The 24,592-nt window shown below is 41.9% G+C and overlaps 2 protein-coding genes across 2 annotated transcripts; both read right to left on the bottom strand.

The window, feature by feature from the left end:
* Positions 1-21,414: 21,414 nt before the first annotated feature.
* On the bottom strand, positions 21,415-23,203 carry LOC133805741 (uncharacterized). The gene is made up of 2 exons (XM_062243902.1): positions 22,864-23,203; positions 21,415-22,712 (listed from the first exon to the last, which is right to left on the bottom strand). Exons 1-2 carry the CDS (start codon positions 23,201-23,203, stop codon positions 21,415-21,417), a joined length of 1,638 nt encoding a protein of 545 aa, XP_062099886.1.
* Positions 23,204-23,306: 103 nt separating this feature from the next.
* LOC133805739 (uncharacterized) lies at positions 23,307-24,389 on the bottom strand. The gene has a single exon (XM_062243901.1). It carries the CDS (start codon positions 24,387-24,389, stop codon positions 23,307-23,309), a length of 1,083 nt encoding a protein of 360 aa, XP_062099885.1.
* Between the last annotated feature and the right edge of the window lie 203 nt (positions 24,390-24,592).

Genomic DNA, 24,592 nt, shown 5'->3' with positions numbered 1-24,592 from the left:
TGGTTATTATTGATGCATGTCGGTTGATTATTATGTATGACATGCATGGCTATTCCTGATGCATGTTGGTTGACTACTAAACGTGACATGCATGGCTGTTATTGGTGCATGTTGGATTATTGAATATATTGCATATGATGGATAAGAAACGTGTGATTAGGACATGCTTTGTATACTGGGTGTGATATCGTTCAGAGCTTGAGCCTCTGTGTTAATGCATAGTCCTAATTGTACTAATATCTGTTAAGTAAGCATGCTGAATACCTTGTTTATGGATATTGGACATGTGATATATGTTTGGTGGCATGGCTTACCTGTGTATGGCGCTGACTTATTAGTCAGAATCGACAATGATGTCAGATCCGTCTGTGAAGCTGTGACTTATTAGTTAAGTTCACCACGGGCTGAGCACTGGTCGTGTTTTACCGACCTAAGGGTCAGAGGTGGCAGTGCGTTGTGAACGCTGGGCCAAATAAAGATTAGATCTAATCGAGGTCGGCATTGAATGACTCATATGGGTTATTAGTGCTGGACCGACCGGAAGGTCAATGAGAACTATAAGCGCTTGCCTGGTCTACGACCAGATGACTATAGCCAAGGTATATGACCCCGGTGACTGTTTGTCACATGGCTAAGGGACGTTGTCCATAGTTTCGACTCTAGAGTCGTGAGGAAGGTTATGTTGGTGATTATTCACCTTGCACCTGTCCTGAACGAACCTAAGAAGGAATCACTTATCAGTTGAGCCCTGGTGACCCTATCGTCACATGGCTAGAGGGAGCGATGCTCATTATTGTGACTTTTGGCTATTGTCACCTACCTGTATGGACCGTTGGTTCTGAATGGTTACTTTGGTTATTGTTGATATTATATCATGATGTATTATGTTTTCTTGTTGGGCTTCCGCTCACGGGTGCTACGTGGTGCAAGTAAAGGCAAAAGGAAGCTGAACCATCCTTGAGTTGGAGAGCTTAGGTGATGACGTGTACATATGCAGCTGCTCGTCTGCCACGGCCGAGGTTTAAAGTGGAACTAGGGTTGAACCCTGTTTTGCCGCTTAGAACGGCCTGTTGTAAATATTTTCTGTAATAAACTCTGAAATTATATTTTCAGGATCCCAATGTATATATTAAAAGTTTTAGTGAAACGTTACACCTTAACCAAAATGTTTTATCCCTAAACCGCTAATCATACTTAGATACACGTTTTGGCCAAATGACTCGATTAGCGAGTTTAGCACTGTTTACAAGGCACATCGTAACGGTCCCTGGAGTTTGGGGCGTTACAATTAGTGTAGCGATTTGTTGAATTTTTATTCAAGTAAAATTATCCAAAAAACAATAGAAAGAATAGGTTCCAACTTGTGTCTCTGACTCTCTAATGGGAGCTAATATTCTCATGTCTTAGTTATTAGTTAAAATATTTATTTATTCTGAATAAAAAATAAAAATTAATTGCTTAAAATTGATCAAATTTTATATCTTAAAAGTTATCGCCAACTTCACCTAATTCATGCCCTCTCTGAAAAAAAATTCTGGCTCCGTCACTGGGTATTTTTATAGATGACAATGCAATATTGTTATGAATTTAATCAATAATTATTATTAAATTTTAATTTATCAATATAATTAAATTTTACTTAATTAAATCTATTGAGAAATCAAAATTTAATATTATACAACCTATGTATATAAAATATATAAAATTAAAATAATATTCAGATTCAGCTGTTCCAATCACGTATTTAGTTTCTTTTATATTTTCAAATTTAATACCAATGACAGATTTATTTTTTTAAAACTCAAAAACAGTTTACTGACATTGAATCAATCACATTTTCAGAAACATAATTTTAGTCACTAAATTCAGATTTTCATTTCACAATCTCACTTTTAAAAAATAAAGTTTTCTAATCGCGAACCAATTAGACCCTAAGGCATGCTCACCATGCATACCATGCACATGCACACACACAAGTGCTAAGATGCATTTCTACTAGAGAAATGCTAAGGGGCATCACTGGTGCCCAACACCACAAGGAGGTGACATACTGCTATTGGTGCAATCCAATATCGGGTCCCACACATTTGAATTTAATAAGTATTATGAGGTATCGCTAACCAACCATAGAGTGCCACCTCATGTGGTGCTGGGCACCTTAATGTGTCAAATAGCAACACTCTTTCTACTAACCATGCACATTGGTGCACACAACCAAAACTCAAGTACTCACAAATTAAAACAATTAACAATTTTAATTCACATATTTTCTACCAAACAATTTAAACACAATTAACTCTTAACAATTATAAATTCAAAATAAAGTACACAAATTAATAAAATAAAAAGGAATTGGTGCGCTATAGAGGAAATAAGTTTTTGGAAAAAAAGTTGTAAAACCTTGTTCAAGTTGGTGATCTCCAATGCTCTTCACTTTGGTTGTGTGAGTGAGAGAGTTTTGCTTATTATTCTTGTTATTATTTCTTATTTCTGCCATTATTTTTATCTTTTCTTCTTCTATTTTCTCTTTACATGTTTATTTGTATATTTTGTTTTAGATCCTCTTATTTCGACATTTACTTGTATTTTGGTTATTAAGTTGTAATCTTATTTAATCAATAATCTTGTATTTGTATTATTTTTCTTAGAGTTGTAAGAGTCTTGCTATTTTCCATTGAGACAATATATATCTCTAACTGGATCATGGTTTATATTTTATATGGTTGTGGTTTAGATTTTAAGAGCCTAGTGGTTTAAGTTTTAAGCTTTGTGATTTAAATTTTAAATAGTCATGATTTAGATTTTAAATTATCATTGTTTATATTTTATATGGTCGTGGTTTAAATTTTAAGCCTAGTAGTTTAACTTTTAAGTCTTGTGGTTTAAATTTTAGGCCTTGTGGTTTAAATTTTAAAGAGTCGTGATTTAAATTTTAAGCATTGTGGTTTAAATTTTAAAGAGTCGTGGTTTAAATTTTAAGCCTTGTGGTTTAAATTTTAAAGACTAGTGGTTTAAAATTTAAAGAGTCGTGATTTAGATTTTAAAGGACCATGATTTATATTTTATATGGTCGTGGTTTAGATTTTTAGCTTAGTGATTTAACTTTTAAGCCTTGTTGTTTAAATTTTAAAAAGTCATGGTTTAAATTTGAAGCCTTGTGGTTTAAATTTTAAGACTTTGGTTTAAATTTTAAGGCTTGTGATTTAAATTTTAAAGAGTCGTAGTTTAGATTTTAAAGAATTATGGTTTATATTTTATATGGTTGTGGTTTAGATTTTTAGCCTAATAGTTTAACTTTTAAGCCTTGTAGTTTACATTTTAAAGAGTCATAGTTTAAAATTTTAGCCTTATGGTTTAAATTTTAAGTTTTATGGTTTACATTTTTAAAGAGACGTGGTTTAAATTTTAAGCCTCGTGGTTTAAATTTTAAGCATTGTGGTTTACATTTTGATTTGTTGTGGTTTAGATTTTAAGCCTTGAGGTTAAACTTTTAAAGAGACGTGGTTTACATTTTATGTCTTGAGGTTTATATTTTAAAGGATTGTGATTTACATTTTAAGTTTTGTGGTTTAAATTTTAAAGAGTTGCGGTTTAAATTTTAAGCCTTGATGTTTACATTTTAAAGAATAATTTTTCATAGATTGAATACAATCCTATAAATATAGTTGTCATACATATATATGATAGTGTATGCCCTAATTTTCCACGGGCTATTAGCGAGATGAGATATGGCATAATTATATCTGCCACGTGGATACCACGTGGCCGGAGCTGCTGTTGTCAGGTCCTACCTCTTTAGCTCGAGGTAGCCAAAGGTTTATCAAGATTATTTAAGGGCCGAGTCAGAAATATGAAGATCGCGGGTCAAGAAGGCATCCAGCTCGAGGCACGAGCTGAAGTTGGAAGTTGTGACCCTTTATAAAGTCAACCACACAATGTAAACATGCATATATCAGACATCACGTGTATGATATATCCCTGAATTCTCGGACACGCAGCATGAACGTGCGTGTTCAGGCACCCACGACTGGGTTGGGCCATGCGGCCCATTATCCCCCTTACCTATTGATTAGACCACATTTCATTTGTCAGGTTTTAGGAATTAATCATGAATGTCACAGAAGTGACATGATGGGTAAGAAGGTCACGGGATGACCCCCCTTACCAACCCCCAGGTGCCCTCTCCTATAAATATGGAGACCCTGGGAGTTGCAAAGGGTTGGATTCTATTGTGTAACAAAATACCATGTAAAAGAATACCAGAAATATACCAATAATATTGGTTGGTGGAGTAGAATGATTTTAACCTTTGAACCACCTAAAAACGTATTGGTGTCATCAGTTCATTTTAAGATCATTCATCTGTTTCGGTTCATTACTCAGCACTAATCCATTTCTCTTATTTTCTTAATTACCTGTTGGTGAAGAACCGCGTCAACAGATAGCATAAAAGTTTCAGTTTGCAATAGCAACTTTAGTCTCTATGGGTTATTTTTACAAACATTTAGAAGACATTTCAAAACTAGTACTATTTGAGCCTAGTATGAGTTATTATGAGCCGATAATTCTTCTTTAGACATTTTAACAAACAATTATAATGCATTTCCAATTTAACTATAATATGACACATATTATACACACTATAACAATACTTAGAATCATGTGCTTAAATAAGGGTAATTTGGGAAGTCTCATGACAATAATGGGTAAAGTTTAATTAAATATATTTAGTGTTTAATTTTAGTTAACTACTCCTAAAAGTTGGTAGTTCTCAACTTTTCCCAAAAATTAAATTCTTTAATTTTTTGTAAAAAAAATAATTTGTCAAAAAACTAAATCAGCTAGTGTGACCCAATTGAAATTCGAGCCTTGCAATGCTGAAGGAGAGAGAGCTAACTTAGTCATCATTCCAATGGCTTTGATTGTTATAAATGATTGTAATTAATATTTAATTCTATGTAAACATGTTCCCAGCAGTAAAAAAAAGAATTACAAAGTCCCACATTATTTTTAGAGTTAAATTTTCTCTAATTCTCATATATATAATCACGAATTTGGTTTTATCTAAACAAAAGTACTTATTTGAGACTTTTATAGTTTAAGAAGTGTAGTTTTTATTTTTTTTTTAGTTAATTTTCAATTTTTATAATAATCTAAAAATTTTATAATAAAGGAATTTTATGTATCAAATATTTATTTGATATTTTTATCAATATAAATGTGTAATTTATAAATACAAATTATGTAAGAAATGTATGTGTATGTGTAATTGTACATAACAAAATTTATTCTATATTTATTTGATATTTTTATTAATATAAATGTGTAATTTATTAATACAATTTATGTAAGAAAATGTGTTCTATGGTTATTTGATAATTTTACTTGTATAAATGTGTAATTACATGTATGCATGTGAATACAAATTATATATAAAAATTTGTGTGGAATTTTATATTAAAAGAGTTTCAAATGTGTCACATTTTTCTGAGATGGAGGCTGACAATTCAAAAAGTTTCAATTATGTCACGTTTTCCTGAAGTAGAGGTTGACAATTCAAAAAGAAATTGTACTTCAATTGATATGACTAATCTTCCTACCAATCCTGAGTCGCGACTTCTAATTGATATGCATTTCGTGGTCATGATGAGTCCCAAGATTCTAATAATCAAGGTAACTTTCTCGAATTTCTAACTTTTCTTGCTGATCATAACGAGGAAGTTAGAGTTGTTGCTTTGAAAAATGCTCTTGAGAATCTTAAACTGACTTCACCAAAGATTTGTAAATGCATGTGCTATGGAAACAATTAATGTTATTATTAGAGATATGGGAGATGTTTTTTTTCTATTTTAGTTGGTGAATCTCCTGACGTATCCATAAAGGAGAAAATGGTCATAATGTTTCGTTATGTGGACAAGAGAGGATGTGTGATTGAGCGATTCATCGACATTGAACAAGTTCCTAATACCACTGCGATCTCACTTAAGATAACAATTGATAAGTTGTTTTCAAAGCATGGGTTAAGCATATCCAGATTATGAGGTCAAGGGTATGATGGAGCTAGTAACATGAGTGGAGAGTTTAATGGTTTGAAAAGTATTATCATGGAGGAGAATGAATGTGTTTGTTTTTCTTGTCCATTGTTTTGCACATCAATACAATTATCACTCTTGGGTGTGGCAAAGAAACATGATTTAATTGGTATTTTCCTTGCTATTCTTGTTCTACTAATACTTGTTTCATAAACAATTTTTTTACATATATAATGATTTATATTTTTATGAAAAAAAGAGGTACTTTTCTCACCGTAGTGTATAATGTGGTGAATTTTTTTGGAGCCTCATCTAAGCGTCGTGACATTCTTCGAAAAAAACAACTCTCAAAGTCATCGAATCCTTAAAAGGTGGAGAACTTTTGAGTGGAAGAGGCCAAAATCAAAAAAGTGGAATTAAGCGTCCATGTGACACACATTGGGGATCACACTTTGGTATTTTGGTAAGCTTTACTATCAAGTGTTTCATCTATTTTTGATGTGCTTGAGGAAATTACAAATGACCGATTGAATAGTGAGCAAAAAATATGAAGCATTTATTATGTTACAAATAGTACAAATAAATGATTTTGTCTTTAGCTTGCATTTGGTGAAGAATATTCTTGGGATCATAAATAAGTTGTCACAAGTCTTACAAAAGTTGATCAAGATATTGTGAATGCCATGAATTTAGTTAAAATATGCAAGAAAAAACTACAAATGATGAGAAACAATGGATGGGAATCTTTAGTGGAAGAAGTTTCTAATTTTTGTATAGAGTTTAATATTGATGTTCTTGATATGAATCATATGTATTGTCCTCAAGGGAAATCACAACGCAAGGCTCCAAAGCTTACAAATTTTTACTACTTCCGTATTGATTTTTTCAATATCGTGATAGATTTACAGCTGCAAGAGCTAAATAGTTATTTTAATGAGGCTAATACCGAGTTGCTACTTTGTTTAGCATATGCTTATCTCCAGCTAATTCATTTTCTGCTTTTGACAAAGGAAAGTTAATCCGTCTTGCTCAGCTTTATCCATGTGATTCTTCTACATTGGATTTAAAGGTACTAGAATATCAACTTCCAACCTATGTTGATGATATGCGCTCTTGTTGACGCGGTTCTTCGCCAACAGATAATTAAGAAAATAAGAGGAAGGGATTAGTGCTTATGTTGAACCAAAATAGATGAATAATCTATTTAGAAATGGGCTGGTGACACAATTATGTTTTTAGGTAGTTCAAAGGTTAAAATCCTTCTACTCCACCAGTCAATATTATTGCTATATGCTTGGTATTCTTTTACAGGGTATTTCTTACACGATAGAATCCAACCCTTTGCAACTCCCAGGGTCTCCATATTTATAGGAGAGGGCACTTGGGAGTTGGTAAGAAGGTCATCCCGTGACCTTCTTACCTATCATGTAAACTCTGTGACATTCATGATTAATTCCTAAAACCTGACACATGAAGTGTGGTCTAATCAATAGGTAAGGGGGATAATGGGCCGCACGGCCCAACCCAGTCGTGGGTGTCTGAATGTTCACGTTCATGCTGCGTGTCCGAGAAGTCAGGGATATATCAGACACGTGATGTCTGATATATGCACGTTTACCTTGCGTGGTTGACTTTATAAAAGGTCACAGCCTCCAACTCTAGCTCGTACCACGAGCGGGATGCTTCCCTCGACCTGTGGCCTTCAGATTCCAAACACAGTCTAATCTTGGCGAACCCTTAGGCTACCTCAAGCAGAGGAGGTAGGATTTTTCGAGTGGCAGCTTCGGTCTTGGGGATGTCCACGTGGTAGACATGATTAGGCCGTATCTCATGATTAGGCCGTATCTCAGCTTGCTAACAGCCCGTGGGAAAACCAAGGCGTACATTTGCCCCCAAGCCCTTGCTCGTGGTACACGACGTCGCATAGGGCCACAGTATGGGGTTTTAGGCTTCCCCACGAACTCTTCATATTCCACATTTTACGCAGGCGCCGAATACGTGGAACATCGTGGTTGGTGATGGTACGTCTTCCGAGAACCGCATTTAATGGCCTAGCCTATACTCAGCCGTCGTTTCGTCTTTCGAGTGGAGAGCCTTGGATCCCACATCAGGGCAATCCAACGGCCCTCCTCACGTGGCCCTTCACGTATATAAAAGGGGTGGCCACCTTACGCATGGGCCACCCGTTCATTTGAAATTTTCCAAAAATTTTCTTCTTCTTCTCTCTTCATTTTCAAAAGAAAAAACCCTCTTCTTTCCGGCTGCCATTCCCAGCACTCAAGAAGTTCAGGCGTTAGGGACCCTTCGAAGCTTTGGAATCAACCACTCCGGTAAAGCCCCAACCCAGACGACCCCTTCACCCTCTTCTCAACCAGAACACTCAGTAAGTCTCCTGACTGTGCATGTTTTGAAATTATTTTTCACTGTAGCTTAGGTAAATATTTATTGTAGCCACATGCAGGGTTTTGTTGGTTTTTTGTGGGCATGAAGGGTAAAAGCCTTTTAGGTTAGGGTATCGTTTGCAGTAGAAAACCATTTAGGAGCATTGGTGCGTTTTCTGGGGAAACTTTCTGGGTAGGATTTTAGGTATGCTTGTTTAAAATGCTCAGTATTTTGGGTGCAAAACCGGGTAGCTTAGGGGACACGCTTCACAAGCGGTTTTGCCTCTCTTGCCTACCAAAACTTTCCTTCCAAGGCAAATTCTATCCTGACCCTCCTGACACACGAATTCTGAGTAATCGGGGATCTGTTGGGAGCACAGGCGCGTGTTCATGGAACCACGTGGTCTCACTCTCCACGGGCTGGGCTTACCTCAACTCATGTCAAGGAAACACATTCATATTTTTCTCCATTTTTAGGTCGCCTTCTTCTAAAATTTCTTCTTTTTGTTTGCTAGGCGACCAGATGGGACCCAAGAAGAACGCTCCCAAGAAGTCCGTAGGTAGCTCGTCCTCCCAACAAAACAAGGGAAAGGAGGTGATGGCTGAATCCCCAATTACCAACTTCGGGACAGCAGTGGAACGGGAGCTCGAGGTGGCCCCCGACGCATTCTTTGACGCGGAGAGGATCGTCTCGAAGATCACTGACTAGGTGAGGGTAAACAAAATATTCCTCTCTCATAACATCGAGCTGGGGAGAGGAACCATGATTGCCCGACCTCCCTTAGAAGGCGAGCGGAGCTGCGCGCCACTTGATGAGGTGTTCTCGGCCTGGAGCGACAAACATTTCAAGGCGGGGGCCTTCCTCCCGTTGGACTAGTACTTCGCCGATTTTCTCAACTACGTGAGGTTGGCCCCATTCCAACTCCCCCCCAACTCTTACCGTTTGTTGGCGGGGTTAAGATACTTGTTCTTGAAACAGGAGTGGGAGGTCCCCACTCCTGCAGACATTCTGTATTTCTTCTGCCTCAAGGCCAGCCCGGAGCAGCGGGGGCGAGGTGACGAGTTCTATTACTTAACCCGGTTTCCCAACACGGATGCGGTCATCGAGCTGCCCAGCCACCCCAATGACTTCAAAGATCAATTCTTTATGTCGACGGGGTTTCGAAATTGCGAGCTGCACTACTTCAACCGTCCTCGTAAGTGTCTTTCAACCTTAGCTTGTAAGTTAAGTACCAGTTAGATCCTCCTGTATCCATTTCTGACTTAGATTAATTTTACAGCTATCTTCGCGAGGACAGAGAAGTCTGTGATCCTCGGGAGCCAGTACGAGACACTGGCGGGCTTACCACCCAGTGAAAAGGACTATCGTCATCTCGTGATAGACGAGACGATGTTGGCCTGTAAGCTGATCTCCCCAGGCCAGACTCTGAACCTAAGGAGGCCCCGGGTGCCTCCTCCAGCTCACGATATGAGGCCTATCATCGTGGAGGTGGTCGTGGGGGATGAAGATGAGGAGGACGAGGTGCCCCTCGTGAGGACGAGGTGCCCCTCGTGAGGACGAGGAAGTGGGCGTTGGAGGTCGCCCAAAGAACGGACGAGGAGAGGATCCGGTCCGGAGCAGCTGCAGGTCCCTCCGGCCAAGGTAACCCTTATACGTTTAGGAACTTAGATAGGGCCACTGCAGACCCCCGACTAGCTAGGTTCAATCCCAGACAGATCGTCCAACGCCATTGAATTGACCCAGACTTAGATGAAACCTTGCTCCACTGCGTCGACCAGCTCGTGCTGGATTACAAAAGTAGCCGCCTTAGGGGTACCATAGTTGTAGACAACACCCTAGCTTTTAGGTCGATCCTATTCGAGGAGTATGGGACTAACCTTCTGTCATGGCCATCTCTCCGGGAGGGTGCCGTAGCTCCGGGTCTTAGGAAATACATAGAAGAGTCTAGCCCTGAGACAGCCTCGGATCCAGAACCTGCTCCAGCTCGAGAAATAATTGCCTTAGATTCCCCCGCGGAAGCTCCGGGGCCGATGGTCGTAACCATAGATTCTTCTTCTAGCTCGGGGGGTAGGATTCCCTTTAGTACATATATATACTTGAATTTCGCATTTTTTCCCTTTGTTTTTGTTTTTGCATGACTGCTAACTTGTGTACTAACCATATATTTGTTTTAACAGAGGAGATGTCTCAGTCCGGGGGAAAAAATCTGCGGGCTGTGTTCGCCGGGGGGAACTCCTCAGCTGGGGCCTCTGGGCCCAAAATGAAGAAGCTCCGGATGGCGAAGAAAGTCGTTGGGACCCCAACCAAGTCTCCTGCAAAGGAGAAAGAGCAGCCCCCAGCCGCCCAGGTCGAGGAAACTGCACCTCCTACTGCAGGAGGGAGCATGCTCCCACCCCCTTCGCGAGCTCCGGCCTTCGTCTGGGACACAGGGGCGGAGCCCGGGACTTCGGCGATTGTGCCTCCTGAGGTACGCATCGCGGTGGACCCCCAGGATCTGGAGAAGATCCCAGATGTCTTTAGGGGGATGGTGTATGAGACGGCGAACTACGCCGTCAGCCACTTCTACCGCTTCAACGAGAGGGAGCTACGGGCCATCGAAACAAGGAGCCCGGTGGGCATGCTGGAATCTTCATTGGGCATGGCCCTAACGGTAAGCTGACCTTATCCTTTTGTGATATTTGATTAGCATGCCTTGCCCTGTTTTTCCTTTCTCCCCCCCCCCCCCCCCCTTTTTTTTTTAAGGCAGTTGCCTCTCCATTTTTGCAGAGCGCCTTGGCCCTTCACAAGAGAATAGCTCGGACCAAGGCCAGGCTCGAGGATATGAGGGGCGAGCATCAGGCGATTGTGGCCACCCACCAGACTTCCTTGCAGGAGGCTAAGGATGCCCTGGCGGCTGCGCAGGCCGAGCTGGAAGAAGCCCTTCCCAAGCTTCAAGAGGTCGAGGCAACCAAAGCCGCCCTCCCCACTGCGCGGGCAGAGCTAGACACTGTGAAGGCAGGGGCCAAGGAGGCCAAGGCCGCCCTGGAACCCGAGAAGGCAGCCTCCAGCACCGCCATGGAGGACATGCTCTATCACTGCTGGGTCTACAACTCGGACAGTGATTTCTCCTTCTTGGGAGCGGACGTCTGGGAGCCCTTGCTGGAGGGGTTTAAAGCTCACCTCGAGAAAGAAGCACTTTCCGAGACCGGGGAAGTCTCCGGCGCAGCTGAGCAGGAGGGCGAGACGGCGACCTCCACGGGGCAGCCTGGCAGAACTTAGGGCCTTCCTCTTTCGCACCCTTTCCTTTAATATTCTCAATTTTTTTTGTGTTACTTTTGCATGAGGTGTTTCCACCTCGAGACAATCTAACTATCAATTTTATTTTTAATTGACTTATTTCCTTTTGTCTTTACGCACTTTAGTTACTATTTTGAAAAAACTTAGTTCGCGTTAATTTTTGTCAATATCTCGTGCTCTTTAAGAAAAACAACGATCAATCGATTTAAATTAACTTCTAAGTTTTATGACCTGGTTATTTCCAGGAACTTAATTTGAAAACTTAGTTCGTGTTAACTTTTATCAATATCTCGTGCTCTTTAAGAAAAACAACGATCAATCGATTTAAATGAACTTCTAAGTTTTATGACCTGGTTATTTCCAGGAACTTAATTTGAAAACTTAGTTCGTGTTAACTCTTATCAATATCTCGTGCTCTTTAAGAAAAACAACGATCAATCGATTTAAGTTAACTTCTAAGTTTTATGACCTGGTTATTTCCAGGAACTTAATTTGAAAACTTAGTTCGTGTTAACTTTTATCAATATCTCGTGCTCTTTAAGAAAAACAACGATCAATCGATTTAAGTTAACTTCTAAGTTTTAGAACCTGCTTGCATCCAGGGTAGAGCTTAGTTCGCATTAATCCTTTATCAATATCTCGCGTTTTCTAAGAAAAACAACGATCAATCGATTTGAATTAACTTCTAAGTCTTTAAGGCGACCTGGTTATATCTAGGTACCATATGCCCCCCAAGTAACTGAGAAAGGGTCTTTCATGGTTACTTTAGATTACACTCGTAAATATTTACAATCATAAACGAAAAGTTAATTCTTATTGCGTAATACATAAAAAATGGCCTTTTAGGCCTTACAAGGGAATCATTGATAATATCTCTTTAAATGGATGGCGTTCCAAGTTCGTGGGGCTGCCCCTCCATTAAGTCGAGCTAATTTGTAAGTTCCTTCTTTAATGACCTCGATGATTTGATATGGCCCTTCCCAGTTCGGTCCCAATACTCCCTCTTTGGGATCCTTTCCGGCTAAGAAAACCCTCCTGAGGACCAGGTCGCCAATGCTAAAGGCGCGTTTTTTGACCTTAGAGTTGAAATAACGAGTGATTTTTTGCTGGTAATGTGCGAGCTAGAGTTGCGAATCTTCTCGTCTTTCATCAACAAAGTCGAGGGAAGTGCAAAGTAGCTCGTGGTTGCGGTCCTGGTCATATGCCTGGACTCTATGCGAAAGTACCTTAATCTCCACAGGGAGGACTGCCTCACTCCCAAAGGTCAGGGAGAAAGGAGTATGACCCGTAGGAGTTTCGATGCGAGGTCCGGTATGCCAATAGAACTTGGGGGAGCTATTCTGGCCAGACCCCCTTCGCTTCGTCTAGTCTCTTCTTGAGGCTCGCCTTTAACGTCTTGTTTACGGCCTCGACCTGGCCATTCGTCTGAGGATAGGCCAAGGAGGAGAAACTTTTCACAATTCTGTACCTTTCGCAAAATTGGGTGAAGAGGTCGCTGTCGAACTCAGTCACATTGTTGGAAATAATTTTCTTGGGCAGCCCGAATCAGCAGATAATGCTCTTAACCACGAAGTCGAGGACTTTTTTGGAAGTTATCATTGCCAAAGGTTCTGCCTCAGCCCACTCCGTAAAGTAGTCGATGGACACCATGGCGTAGCAGACCCCGCCTTTTCCAGTAGGGAGGGCGCCAACCAAGTCGATCCCCCAAACTGCAAACGTCCATGGGGAAGAGATCATCTTCAGCTCGACCGAGGGAGCTCAGGAAACGGTGGCGAATCGCTGGCACTTATCATACTTCTTGACATACGAGATCGAATCCTTGGACAGAGTGGGCCAGTAATATCCTTGCCTCAAGACCTTTAGGGCCAAGCTTTGCCCCCCAGTGTGATCTCCACAAAAACCCTCATGCACTTCCTGTAGGATGGCCTTTGCTTCGCTTGGAGGAACACATCGTAGGAGAGGTAGGGAGTGCCCACATCGATATAGCACCCTGTCCACCATCGTATACCTTGGGGCCTGGTACAGTACTCACCACGCATCATTACGCCCTTCAGGTAGCTTCCCCTCGGTGAGATACTCAAGGATGGGGGTCATCCAGGTCGCCCTAGCGTCGATCATCTCGACCTCTGCCCGGGCTTCTTCTATACTTGGTTTCTCCAAGAATTCTATCGAAACTAACCCCAGAGCCTCCGTCTCCCCGGAGGTGGCGAGCTTGGCAAGAGTGTCTGCGTTAGCGTTCTGCTCCCGAGGTATCTACTTGATTGAGCCTCGCCCAAACGCGGACAGCTCAACTTTTACCTTCCCTAGGTAGGCAGCCATCTTGGGTCCTCGTGCCTGATATTCGCCCAGAACCTGGTTTACCACGAGCTGGGAGTCACTGAAGCACTGGACGGAGCTCGCCTTCAGCTCTTGGGCTATTCTTAGCCTGGCCAGCAAAGCTTCGTATTCGGCCTCGTTGTTGGAGGCCTTGAATCTGAATCTCAGCGTCGAGTGGAATCTATGTCCCTCAGGTGATATTAAAATGATTCCAGCCCTGGAGCCGTTCTCATTGGATGAACCATCCACGAAGATCCTCCACGACGCCTGGGCTGAGGTGACCTAGGGTGAGTCTTCTGCAGGATCCTCCCGGAATCCTGTGCACTCTGCAAAAAAATTGGCCAGGGCCTGACTTTTTATAGCAGTTCGTGGGGTGTACAAAATCTCGAATTGACTGAGTTCGATAGCCCACTTTAACAGACGTCCCGATGCTTCAGGTTTTTGCAAAACCTGCCTTAAAGGCTGATCGGTTATGACGTGTATTGAGTGGGACTGGAAGTACGGCTTGAGCTTTCGAGAGGCCGTGATAAGGCAGAACACCAATTTCTCCATCAACGGGTACCGGGATTCAGCTCCGAGAAGTCTCTTGCTGATGTAGTAGACTGGTCTCTGAACCCGGCCTTCTTCTCGGACTAATACGACACTAGTTGCATCCTCTGTGACAGCTAGGTAGAGAAAAAGAGGCTCTCCTGCTTTTGGTTTGGATAATACGGGTGGCTCGGCCAGATGTGCCTTCAGGTCGAGGAAAGTGCTTTCGCACTCTTCTGTCCATTCGAACTTCTTATTTCCTCGGAGCAGGTTGTAGAATGGCAAGAACTTATCGGTGGATTTTGAAATAAACCGATTGAGGGCTGCCACCCTTCCTGTCAGGCCTTGGACATCTTTGCGCGACCTGGGTGAGGGAAGCTCGAGCAATGATCTGATCTTGTGGGGATTTGCCTCGATTCCTCGGGCATTGACGATGAAACCCAGGAATTTCCCGATGCGACTCCGAAAGTGCACTTCTGTGGATTAAGCCTCATGCCATACTCCCGTAGTATCTTGAAGCATTCTTCCAGGTTGGAAACATGGTTATCGGCAGTCTTTGACTTGGCTAGCATGTCATCAACGTACACTTCCATGTTCTTCCTGATCTGGTTTGCGAACATTCTATTTACTAACCTTTGGTACGTAGCACCGGCGTTCTTCAGCCCGAATGGCATGACCTTGTAACAATAAACGTTAGTCGAGGTCATGAAGCTGGTGTGCTCCTGGTCCACCGAATTCATGGCGATCTGATTGTTGCCTGATTACGCGTCCATAAAGGACATGAGCTCGTGCCCCGCCGTGGCATCCACCAGTTTGTCAATCCTTGGCAATGGAAAACAATCCTTGGGGCAGGCTTTATTCAGGTCGGAGAAGTCGATGCAAGTCCGCTACTTCCCGTTGGGCTTCGGGACCAGCACGGGGATAGCGACCCAAATCGGAAACTTGGCTTCACGGATAAAGCCGCATTTCTTGAGCCGGGATACTTCTTCCTCTAAGGCTTCAGCCCGGGTTGTTCCGAGGCGCCTCTGCTTCTGGGACTTCGCAGGAATGCTTTTATCCAGATGAAGGGTGTGCATGATGACACTCGGGCTGATTCCCACCATGTCCTCGTGTGACCACGCCAACACATCCAGGTTTTCCTGCAAAAATTTAGTCAGCTCCGCTTTCCTCTTGCTACAGAGGTTGTTACCGAGTTTGACCATCCGTGAAGGGTTCTGCGGATCGATGTTTACTTCTTCGAGCTCCTCAATAGCCTGGAGCTCGGACCTGTCCTCGCCTATTCGGGGGTCAATATCCTCACTTAAGACGATATTTTCCCCTTCGGCGCTCTGAGGTTTTTCAATCTCAGGACCAGCTAAAGGTTCCTGAGATTCCTCTCCACCACCTTGGATGGCCATTGCTAGCTGCCCGGGTTTCGATTTTCCCTTCATGGAAATGCTGTAGCATTCCCTGGCAGCGAGCTGATTTCCATGGACAGTGCATATTCCCGTGGAAGTAGGGAATTTCATCGCGAGGTGGCGAACGGAAGTGACGACCTCAAAAGCTATGAGAGTGAGTCGTCCCAAAATTGTGTTGTACGCAGCGGAGCAGTCGATGACCATGAACTCGAGGAGTTTCGAGACTATCCGAGGTCCTTCCCTAGGGTGATCACCAGCTCGATAGTCCCTATGGCCGTTGATCCTTCTCCCGAAAAACCATACAGCATCATGGAGGTCGCCTTCAGCTCGGCGACAGTCAGACCCATCTTCTCCAGTGTGGACCAAAATAGAAGGTTTACTGAGCTCCCATTATCGATCAACACCATCCTAACCTTCCGATTAGCGAGCTGAACTGCTACGACCAGAGGGTTGTTATGGGGGAACTGGACATGGCCCGCATCTTCTTCTGTAAAAATGATCGGTTGCCTCTCCAATCGCTGCTGCTTTGGCAGACGCTATTCCGGGACGAACTCTACTCCATTATGCACCTTGAGTTCATTTACGTACCTCTTCTGGGCACCCCTGCTCGTGCCAGCCATATGTGGACCTACAGATATTGTGGATATCTCTCCTCCTATCACGGGAGGAGGGACGTCCTGATCTACCCGAGACCCAGGCTGACTGACCGGGACTTCCGAAGCAGGTCGACTTGCTGGAACCCTGTTCCGCGCGTACTGGGCCAAAGGGCCAGCTCAGATGAGAGTCTCGATCTCATCTTTCAAATGCCTACAATCATTGGTATTGTGGCCAACGTCGTTGTGAAAACGGCAAAACTTGGAGGTGTCTTTCTTCCCCTTTTGGTGTTTTAATGGCTCCGGCCTCTTCCAGGGGAAGCGAGTAGAGTTCGCCAGGAAGATGTTCTCCCTAGAGTGGGTGAGCTCTGTATAAGTAGCGTAGACGGGCTTAAACTTGTCTACGGACTTAATCTTCTTTGGGCCGTGCTGGCTGCCCTTGTCGTTCCCCTTTCTTTTGCCTCCACCGAGCTGGTTGTTCTGTGTGATGTCTTGGGTCGCTGTCGCGGCCTCCGTCCCCACTCCAGCAGGCTGCTCAGGGACCTGGATGGTCCCTACATCTGAGGCTTCGGCCTCCTCCAAGTTGATCCATTCCTGGGCCCTACTTAGGAACTCGTTCACCGAGCTAACTCCCTTCATTTGTATATCTTTCCAGAGTCCCCCTTCGACGAGGATCCCAGTCCTCATGGCCATGAGCTTGGAGCAGTCATCCGCGTCTCTGGCCCGAGCAGCGACGCTCGCGAACCTGCCCAGGTAAGCCTTCAGAGGTTTGTCAGGCTGCTGCCTCACGTTAGCCAGAGAATCGGCCTTGACGCGGGCAGCCTGGGAGGCTCGGAATGCCCTTTTGAAGTCAGCAGAAAAAATCTTCCAGGAGCTGATTGATTGTCTTTTGCTTTGCTTGAACCACTGCCTGGCTGGTCCAGTCAGTGTGGAGGGAAATATCAGACACCTCAGCTCGGGGCCAATGTTGTGGGCCATCATCAGGGTGTTGAACATCCCCAGATGATCCGACGGATCTCCGTCTCCATTGAACTTGGACAGGTGCGGCATACGGAAACCGGGTGGGTAAGCCATTGCTGCTATGCTGGGGGCGAAGAGCTCCATCTCATCCCCCGAATCATATTCATCTTTCTCTTTCTCCGACAGGAGCTTCCTCATTATCTCCTCCATCTGAGCCAGGCACTCAAGGGTTTTGTCCTGATTTCCTTGGTTATTCCGGGGCTGCTCAACAGCTCCGGATCCATTGCACATATTTGGTGGGTTATTGCCCCTCCTATCTTGAGATAGGTTATTTGGGGCATTCCCGCCGTTACGTACTTCGGACAGGTCTCCCCCTGAGCGAGCATGGCTGCCGCCTCCTACTGGCTCTCCTCTATGAGAGTTAAGGTGATCTCACAGGTCGCCCCCCTGGGTGGTTTGAGGACTTTGTGCTGGGCTTAAACGCTGACGCAGGTCTCACCCTGAGAGGTCGCTTCGGCGACTGCCGGTCCAGTAGCTCCCGTTAGAAAAACTTAGAGTCCGCCTTTGGGGGTGAGGATCCGGGCTCTCTCTCGGCGCCCCGCTACGTCGAGAAGGTCCCACGGACGGCGGGTTTCTCCTACTGCTTCCATAGGGTGGGATATCTCGGATGGGCCGAGGTGGAGACGGACATATTATTGGTGAGGGAGGATGCCTGACCGGAGATGCGATCCTGGTTCCATCAGGGCGAATCAAGTTAGGTGGGGGCCTCGCGGCCCTGCCAACATGCGGGTCCTGCGCCTGGCAATCTGGACGAGGCGTAGGATGGCTGGTGGGGACGGGCTGATGTTGTGAGCCCTCCTCGGATCTCCTTCTGGAATTTCCTCGAGCTCTCCTGGGCGCGCTCGAGGCTGGTTGGGAGCTGGGAGTTGAAGTTCGTACCGAACGGTTGTACTGTTGTTGTTCGGCTCTAGGCATGTCTTCGAAGTTTTCCTCTCGACGGTGCGATGAGGGAATAGAGTTGGTTGTCGGAGGTCTGTCCGAGCGGCTAGGCTTGAACCGATTACCCCGGCGGGACTTATGAGTCTCGCCTTGCCTCTTTCCGACGTTAGCGTCGGTTGTAAGAGGGGGTAGTCGGGCCAACACCTCCTTGATCTGCTGATTAGCTGTTGCTAGCTGGCTCCTCAGATGAGCATTCTCCATCTCCACCGCAGTGTAATAACCTGGGTTTGGATTAGGTGGCCGGGGCGCCGAACTTCCAGTGTCATCTTGGCCCACCGGCTGCTTGCCCGGCCGCTGTTGGACCTCAGGAATTTGTTCACCGAGGATGGCGATATGATGAGCCTCCTGCCCATCATGCTGTTCCGTCTCGTTACCGTGTCTGGATTGAGTGGTCACCATAGTGGATGCTTGCGACAGCACCAATCTAACTTGCTCTCAATGAAAGCACCAAAATGTTGACGCGGTTCTTTGCCAACAGATAATTAAGAAAATAAGAGGAAGGGATTAGTGCTTTTGTTGAACCGAAATAGATGAATGATCTATTTAGAAATGGGCTGGTGACACAATTACGTTTTTAGGTGGTTCAAAGGTTAAAATCCTTCTACTTCACCAGTCAATATTATTGCTATATGCTTGGTATTCTTTTACAGGGTATTTCTTACACGATAGAATCCAACCCTTTGCAACTTCCAGGGTCTCCATATTTATAGGAGAGGGCTCCTATGAGTTGGTAAGAAGGTCATCCCGTGACCTTCTTACCTATCATGTAAACTCTGTGACATTAATGATTAATTCCTAAAACCTGACACATGAAGTGTGGTCTAATCAATAGGTAAGGGGGATAATGGGCCGCACGGCCCAACCCAGTCATGGGTGTCTGAATGCGCACGTTCATGCTGCTTGTCCGAGAAGTCAGGGATATATCAGACACGTGATGTCTGATATATGCACGTTTACCTTGCGTGGTTGACTTTTTAAAAGGTCATAGCCTCCAACTCTAGCTCGTACCACGAGCTGGATGCTTCCCTCGACCTGTGGCCTTCAGAGTCCAAACTCAGTCTAATCTTGGCGAACCCTTAGGCTACCTCGAGCTGAGGAGGTAGGATCTTTCGAGTGGCAGCTCCGGTCTTGGGGATGTCCACGTGGTAGACATGATTAGGCTGTATCTCATGATTAGGCCGTATCTCAGCTTGCTAACAGCCTGTGGGAAAACCAGGGCGTAGAGCTCTCATCTCAAATTTTCAGATTTGAAATGGATGGTTGATCTTTCTAAGAAACTAGTTGAGACAAGAAATGATGAGGTATATCCATTGGTTTATTTGCTTATTAAATTGACATTAACGCTTCTAGTTGCAACAACTTTTGTAGAAATAACAGTCTCTGCAAAGAACATTGTGAAGAATCAAATGCGCAACAAAATGGGATATCAATGGTTGAATGATAACCTGACTATGTATCTTGATAATGATTTATTCAATGTTATTGATAATGAGCCTATCATCCATCGTTTTCAAAACATGAAATCTCGTCAAGGAACTTAAAATGTACAAGCTGAAAAATTGATTTATTATGCTAAGTTTTTTTGACATTGTGTACTCTTTTTTTTTTAAGTAATGATTGAGAATTATTGATAGTCGATATTCACAAAAAGTAGTCTCCATAATTGTAAGTAATTTTTTAGCATATTATATTATTTTTTTCGAAAAAAATTTACGCCCTATAACCAATTCCTGGGTTCACCACTATATATATATATATATTCTAAAGCTTTATACCAATTTTTAGTGATATATTTTTTTAATTAATTATCTTTATTTAAAGGGTGTTTATATATATACCTCTATTTGTTCTTTTCCCACCTATTTCTAATAAACCCCTCATAAATTTTGAAAATTTCTTTTCATCACAACTTCTAAATTTTTTTTAGTATAAATTATCTTTATAAGTAAATTAAAAATACATTTCACCTCTATAAATATTTATTGCTTACAAAAAATGAAAAAACAAAATTGACACTACTCTCAAGGAAAAAAATTAAGAATAAAAAAAGAAGCAAATCACAATGTTTTAATTTTATTTTTTTAACCAAAAAAATACAAACATAAATAATTTAAAATTGAAAAAATTATTTTAAAATCAAAATGATTTATAAAATTAGAATATTTTTTTTTTTATATTTGTAAAAATTATAATATAAAAAAATTATTTCTTAATTAAAAAGATAAATTAATATATATATATTTGAGTACTATAGTGTATATTTTTTAGTTGCTAAATGATTGATTGTTATTTTTTAATATCTAAGGAGGATATTTATATCAAATCACTAAAATTATATATTTTATAATAATTAAATAATGAGTAAATGAAGGCTAAAATACCTAATATTTTCAAAAAGTTGTACTTTTATTATACCCAATATTTTTTTTTTGCGATAAATATATTCATTGTCATCAAAATATTGCATTTTTATACCCAAACTTTTTTTTTGCGGTAAATATTCTCAATATTTTTAAAATGTTACACTTTTATACCTAATTTTTATTATTTTGATAAATAATTAGAAAGCGAATGAAAAATATAAGATTTTAATTATTTTTTAAATTTTAAATTATTTTATCTTTCTTATTCTTTCTCAAAATAACTATTTTAAATTAAACATTAATAAATTTTTTATTAAAATTAATAAAAATTATTCAAAATAATTAAAAACTTATATATTTTCATCGATTTAAAATATAAGTTTTTTTTAAAAAAAAAAGTAATGAAAAAATATATGTTTGAATTATTTTGATTAATTTTACTAATCTTAATATTTTTTTTTTTTTTTTGGTCACGAAGAATACCTTCATTGAACAAACAAGCAAGTACAACCAAGGGCAATTAGCCCAGAAAGAACCCGAATACAACCAAACAAGCTACAACCTCACATTACATACAAGAAAGTTTCCTTAAGAAAAGCTTAAGATGAGGAAGAGCTTTCCTACTATGAACACTGTATAATCTGTATTGGACTAAGGTAATTACATCTTTAGCTATACAGTTGGCTGTTAAAGAGTAACCATCATAAATGCATCTATTCCTATTCCTCCAAATTTGATAAACCAAAGCTGCAAGAACCATATTAATAATCAAGCTCATACTGTTATTAAGACTAAGATTGAGCCCCATAGTCCATTCCGAGAAACTGGAAGCCCAAGCATGATAACCAAGCCAAGAAAAGATGCGAGTCAGAATTCTCTTTGATAAACAACAGTCAAAGAACAGGTGGTGATGACTCTCCCACTGATCTTCACAAACTGGGCAGAGCGGGCTGTCTAGAGGAATGGTGCACTTGGCCAAGTTGTCTCTAGTTAGGAGGAATGAGTTAACTACCATCCATAAAAGAAACATGTGCTTGGGGAGAATAGTGCGACACCAGACCGCATTCTTATAGTCCACAATTTGTTGATTTAGGGAGCTGTTATACAGCTTTGAAGGCCTGAAAATCCCAGATATACCAGCAGCCAAGACCTCTCCCTCATTGAATCTTTTTCTAAGATGACAAAGCTTGCGCCAATACCAGCTACTGTCTTGCTTCAAAACATAATCCCAAAAGTTAGCCCCCTTTAGGTAAATATGTTGGATCCACTTTACCCAAAGAGAGTCTTGTTTAGTAGAGACAGCCCATACATACCTGGCAAGAAGAGCCCTATTCCAGCTTGCTCCATCCCTTAGACCAAGACCACCATACGCCTTAGGCAAGCAAACTTGATGCCAATAAGCTAAATGTAACTTACTTCGAGTTCCCGAGGCTCTCCAAAGAAACTGTCTGCACAACTTCTCAATTTCCTTGATGATGCTTTGAGGTAAAATAAACACAGACATCCAGTAGTTTCTCAATCCAAACAGAACAGTTTGTATGAGAAGTAATCGGCCAGCATAAGACAATTGCTTACTTGACCAGGAAAACAGTTTTGTTCTCATCTTTTGGAGAATAATTTCACAATCCACGTGCTTCCATTTAGTAGGCCTCAAAGGCACCCCAAGGTAATGCAGAGGGAAAGACCCTGCTGGAAGTTGAAGCACCTGCAATATCTCAGTCCTAACAGCTGCAATAACCCCTCCAAAATAAATTTGAGACTTCTTAGAATTAATAGACAGACCAGATGCTTCACTAAACTTCCTAAGAGAGGCCTTAAGAATAGTCACAGCCGAAACAGAGCCTTCGCAAAACAGGATCACATCATCTGCAAACACATAAGTTTATGAGCTTCAAGCTCTTACACATAGGGTGAAACTGAAATGAAGAGGATCTGGCATCTAGTTGTAAGCATCTGGTCATGTATTCCATGATGAGAACAAAGAGAAGAGGGGACATTGGGTCCCCTTGGCGCAGACCTTTACCCCCCTTGAAATTGCATTGGACCCGACCATTAATCAGTAGAGAGTAATAAGTACTTCTGATACACTTCATAACCCAGCCAATAAAATTTGATGGAAAACAGTAGGCCTTCAAAAGATTTTCCAAAAAATGCCAATCAACCATATCATACGCCTTGCTAAGGTCAATTTTAATCGCACAACGAGGAGAGGTATTAGCTCTACCATAATTTTTAATTAACTCTTGAAAAATCATGATATTGTGAGCTATAGATCTACCACGAACAAACGCACCTTGATTAGATTGAATGATATAAGGAAGCACCACTGCCAACCGGGAACACAACAACTTAGCCATGACCTTATACAGGGTCGAGCAACACGCAATGGGTCTGTAATCAGAGGCCCTAGCTGGACTAGAGACTTTAGGAATCAGGGATAGAGATGTTTCATGCAGCTCTTTAGGGAATTGGCCTGTAGAGAAACCATGAGCGATTGCTGAGCAAATATCCTGACCAATATCCCTTCCACATAGACTTGAAAAAACCAGAACCATAACCGTCGGGGCCAGGCAATTTAGTACTAGGAATACTAAACAAAGCAGCTCTTATTTCCTTAGCAGAGAAAGGTTTTAAAAGATAGAGTTGCTGCTCCACTGAAAGCTTAGAGCCTAAAACTAAACAACTCTGATCTACTATTCCTGTAGCCAAACTAGAACTGCCCAAATGATTCTTAAAATGCTCAACAAAATGGCCTACCACCTCCTTGAAATCATCTATCAATAACCCTTGATCATTAATATAAGAGACAATGGAATTCTCAGCTTTCCTCTTCTTCAGGAAGGCATGAAAGAAAGAGGAGTTCACATCACCCTTCCTAATCCAGTTGATCTTGCTTCGCTGGACAATGAAACTATGATATATTTGTTCTTGATAGTGAAACTCGGATGCCCTCTCTTTGACTACCTCCTGCAACTGAAAGTCTTGAGGCTTCTCTTGAGCTTGAAGTTGGGCAGTTTGAAGAGCTTCCATAGCCGACTGGTAGCCAGATCCAACATCTCCAAACCTGTCCCTATTAAGCTTCTTAAGATGATGCTTCAAACGAACTACCCTGGTAAAAATCACCCTCAAACCAGTAGCATGGACAGGGGCTCTCCAGCTATTCAACACCAATTGATTAAAGTCTGGGTGGCTGGACCAAAAGTTATCAAATCTGAATAGTTTAGTTCTCATCGCCTCCAAAGGGATATTAGAGACAACACAGGAGCAATGATCCGACACCACCTCCCATTTAAACACAGCCAAACAATGTGGGAATATGTCCAGCCACTCTTCATTAATGAGAGCATGGTCAATTTTGGAATAGATCCTTGCTAATCCTTCTTGGTTGTTTGTCCAAGTGAAATAAGAACCCATGCTCTCAATAGCTTCCATTTTAGCATTAGTTTTCCACCCAATAGGATCAACCAATTCAACACTAGCTATAGAGCAACCACCAGACCTATCATCACCTGAAAACGGGGCATTAAAATCCCCAAGAACCATCCAAGCTTTGACAGAAAGCAAAATGCGAGTTAGATCACGCCATAGCCATTGGATGCCTGGCTCAAGGACATGCTTGCTGTAGCATAAAAGGCCTCTTTGGAAGTTAGATCTTAATTTTTTTTATTATTTTGAAAGTGAAAATAATTTAAAATTTTAAAAATAACTAAAATCCTATATTTTTCTTTTACTTTCTTATTATTTCT

Source organism: Humulus lupulus, chromosome X (assembly GCF_963169125.1).
Source record: "Humulus lupulus chromosome X, drHumLupu1.1, whole genome shotgun sequence".
In the NCBI taxonomy this organism is placed as follows: domain Eukaryota; kingdom Viridiplantae; phylum Streptophyta; class Magnoliopsida; order Rosales; family Cannabaceae; genus Humulus; species Humulus lupulus.
The sequence above is the reverse complement of the archived record's forward strand: the minus strand, read 5'-3'. Positions and strand labels throughout refer to the sequence as shown.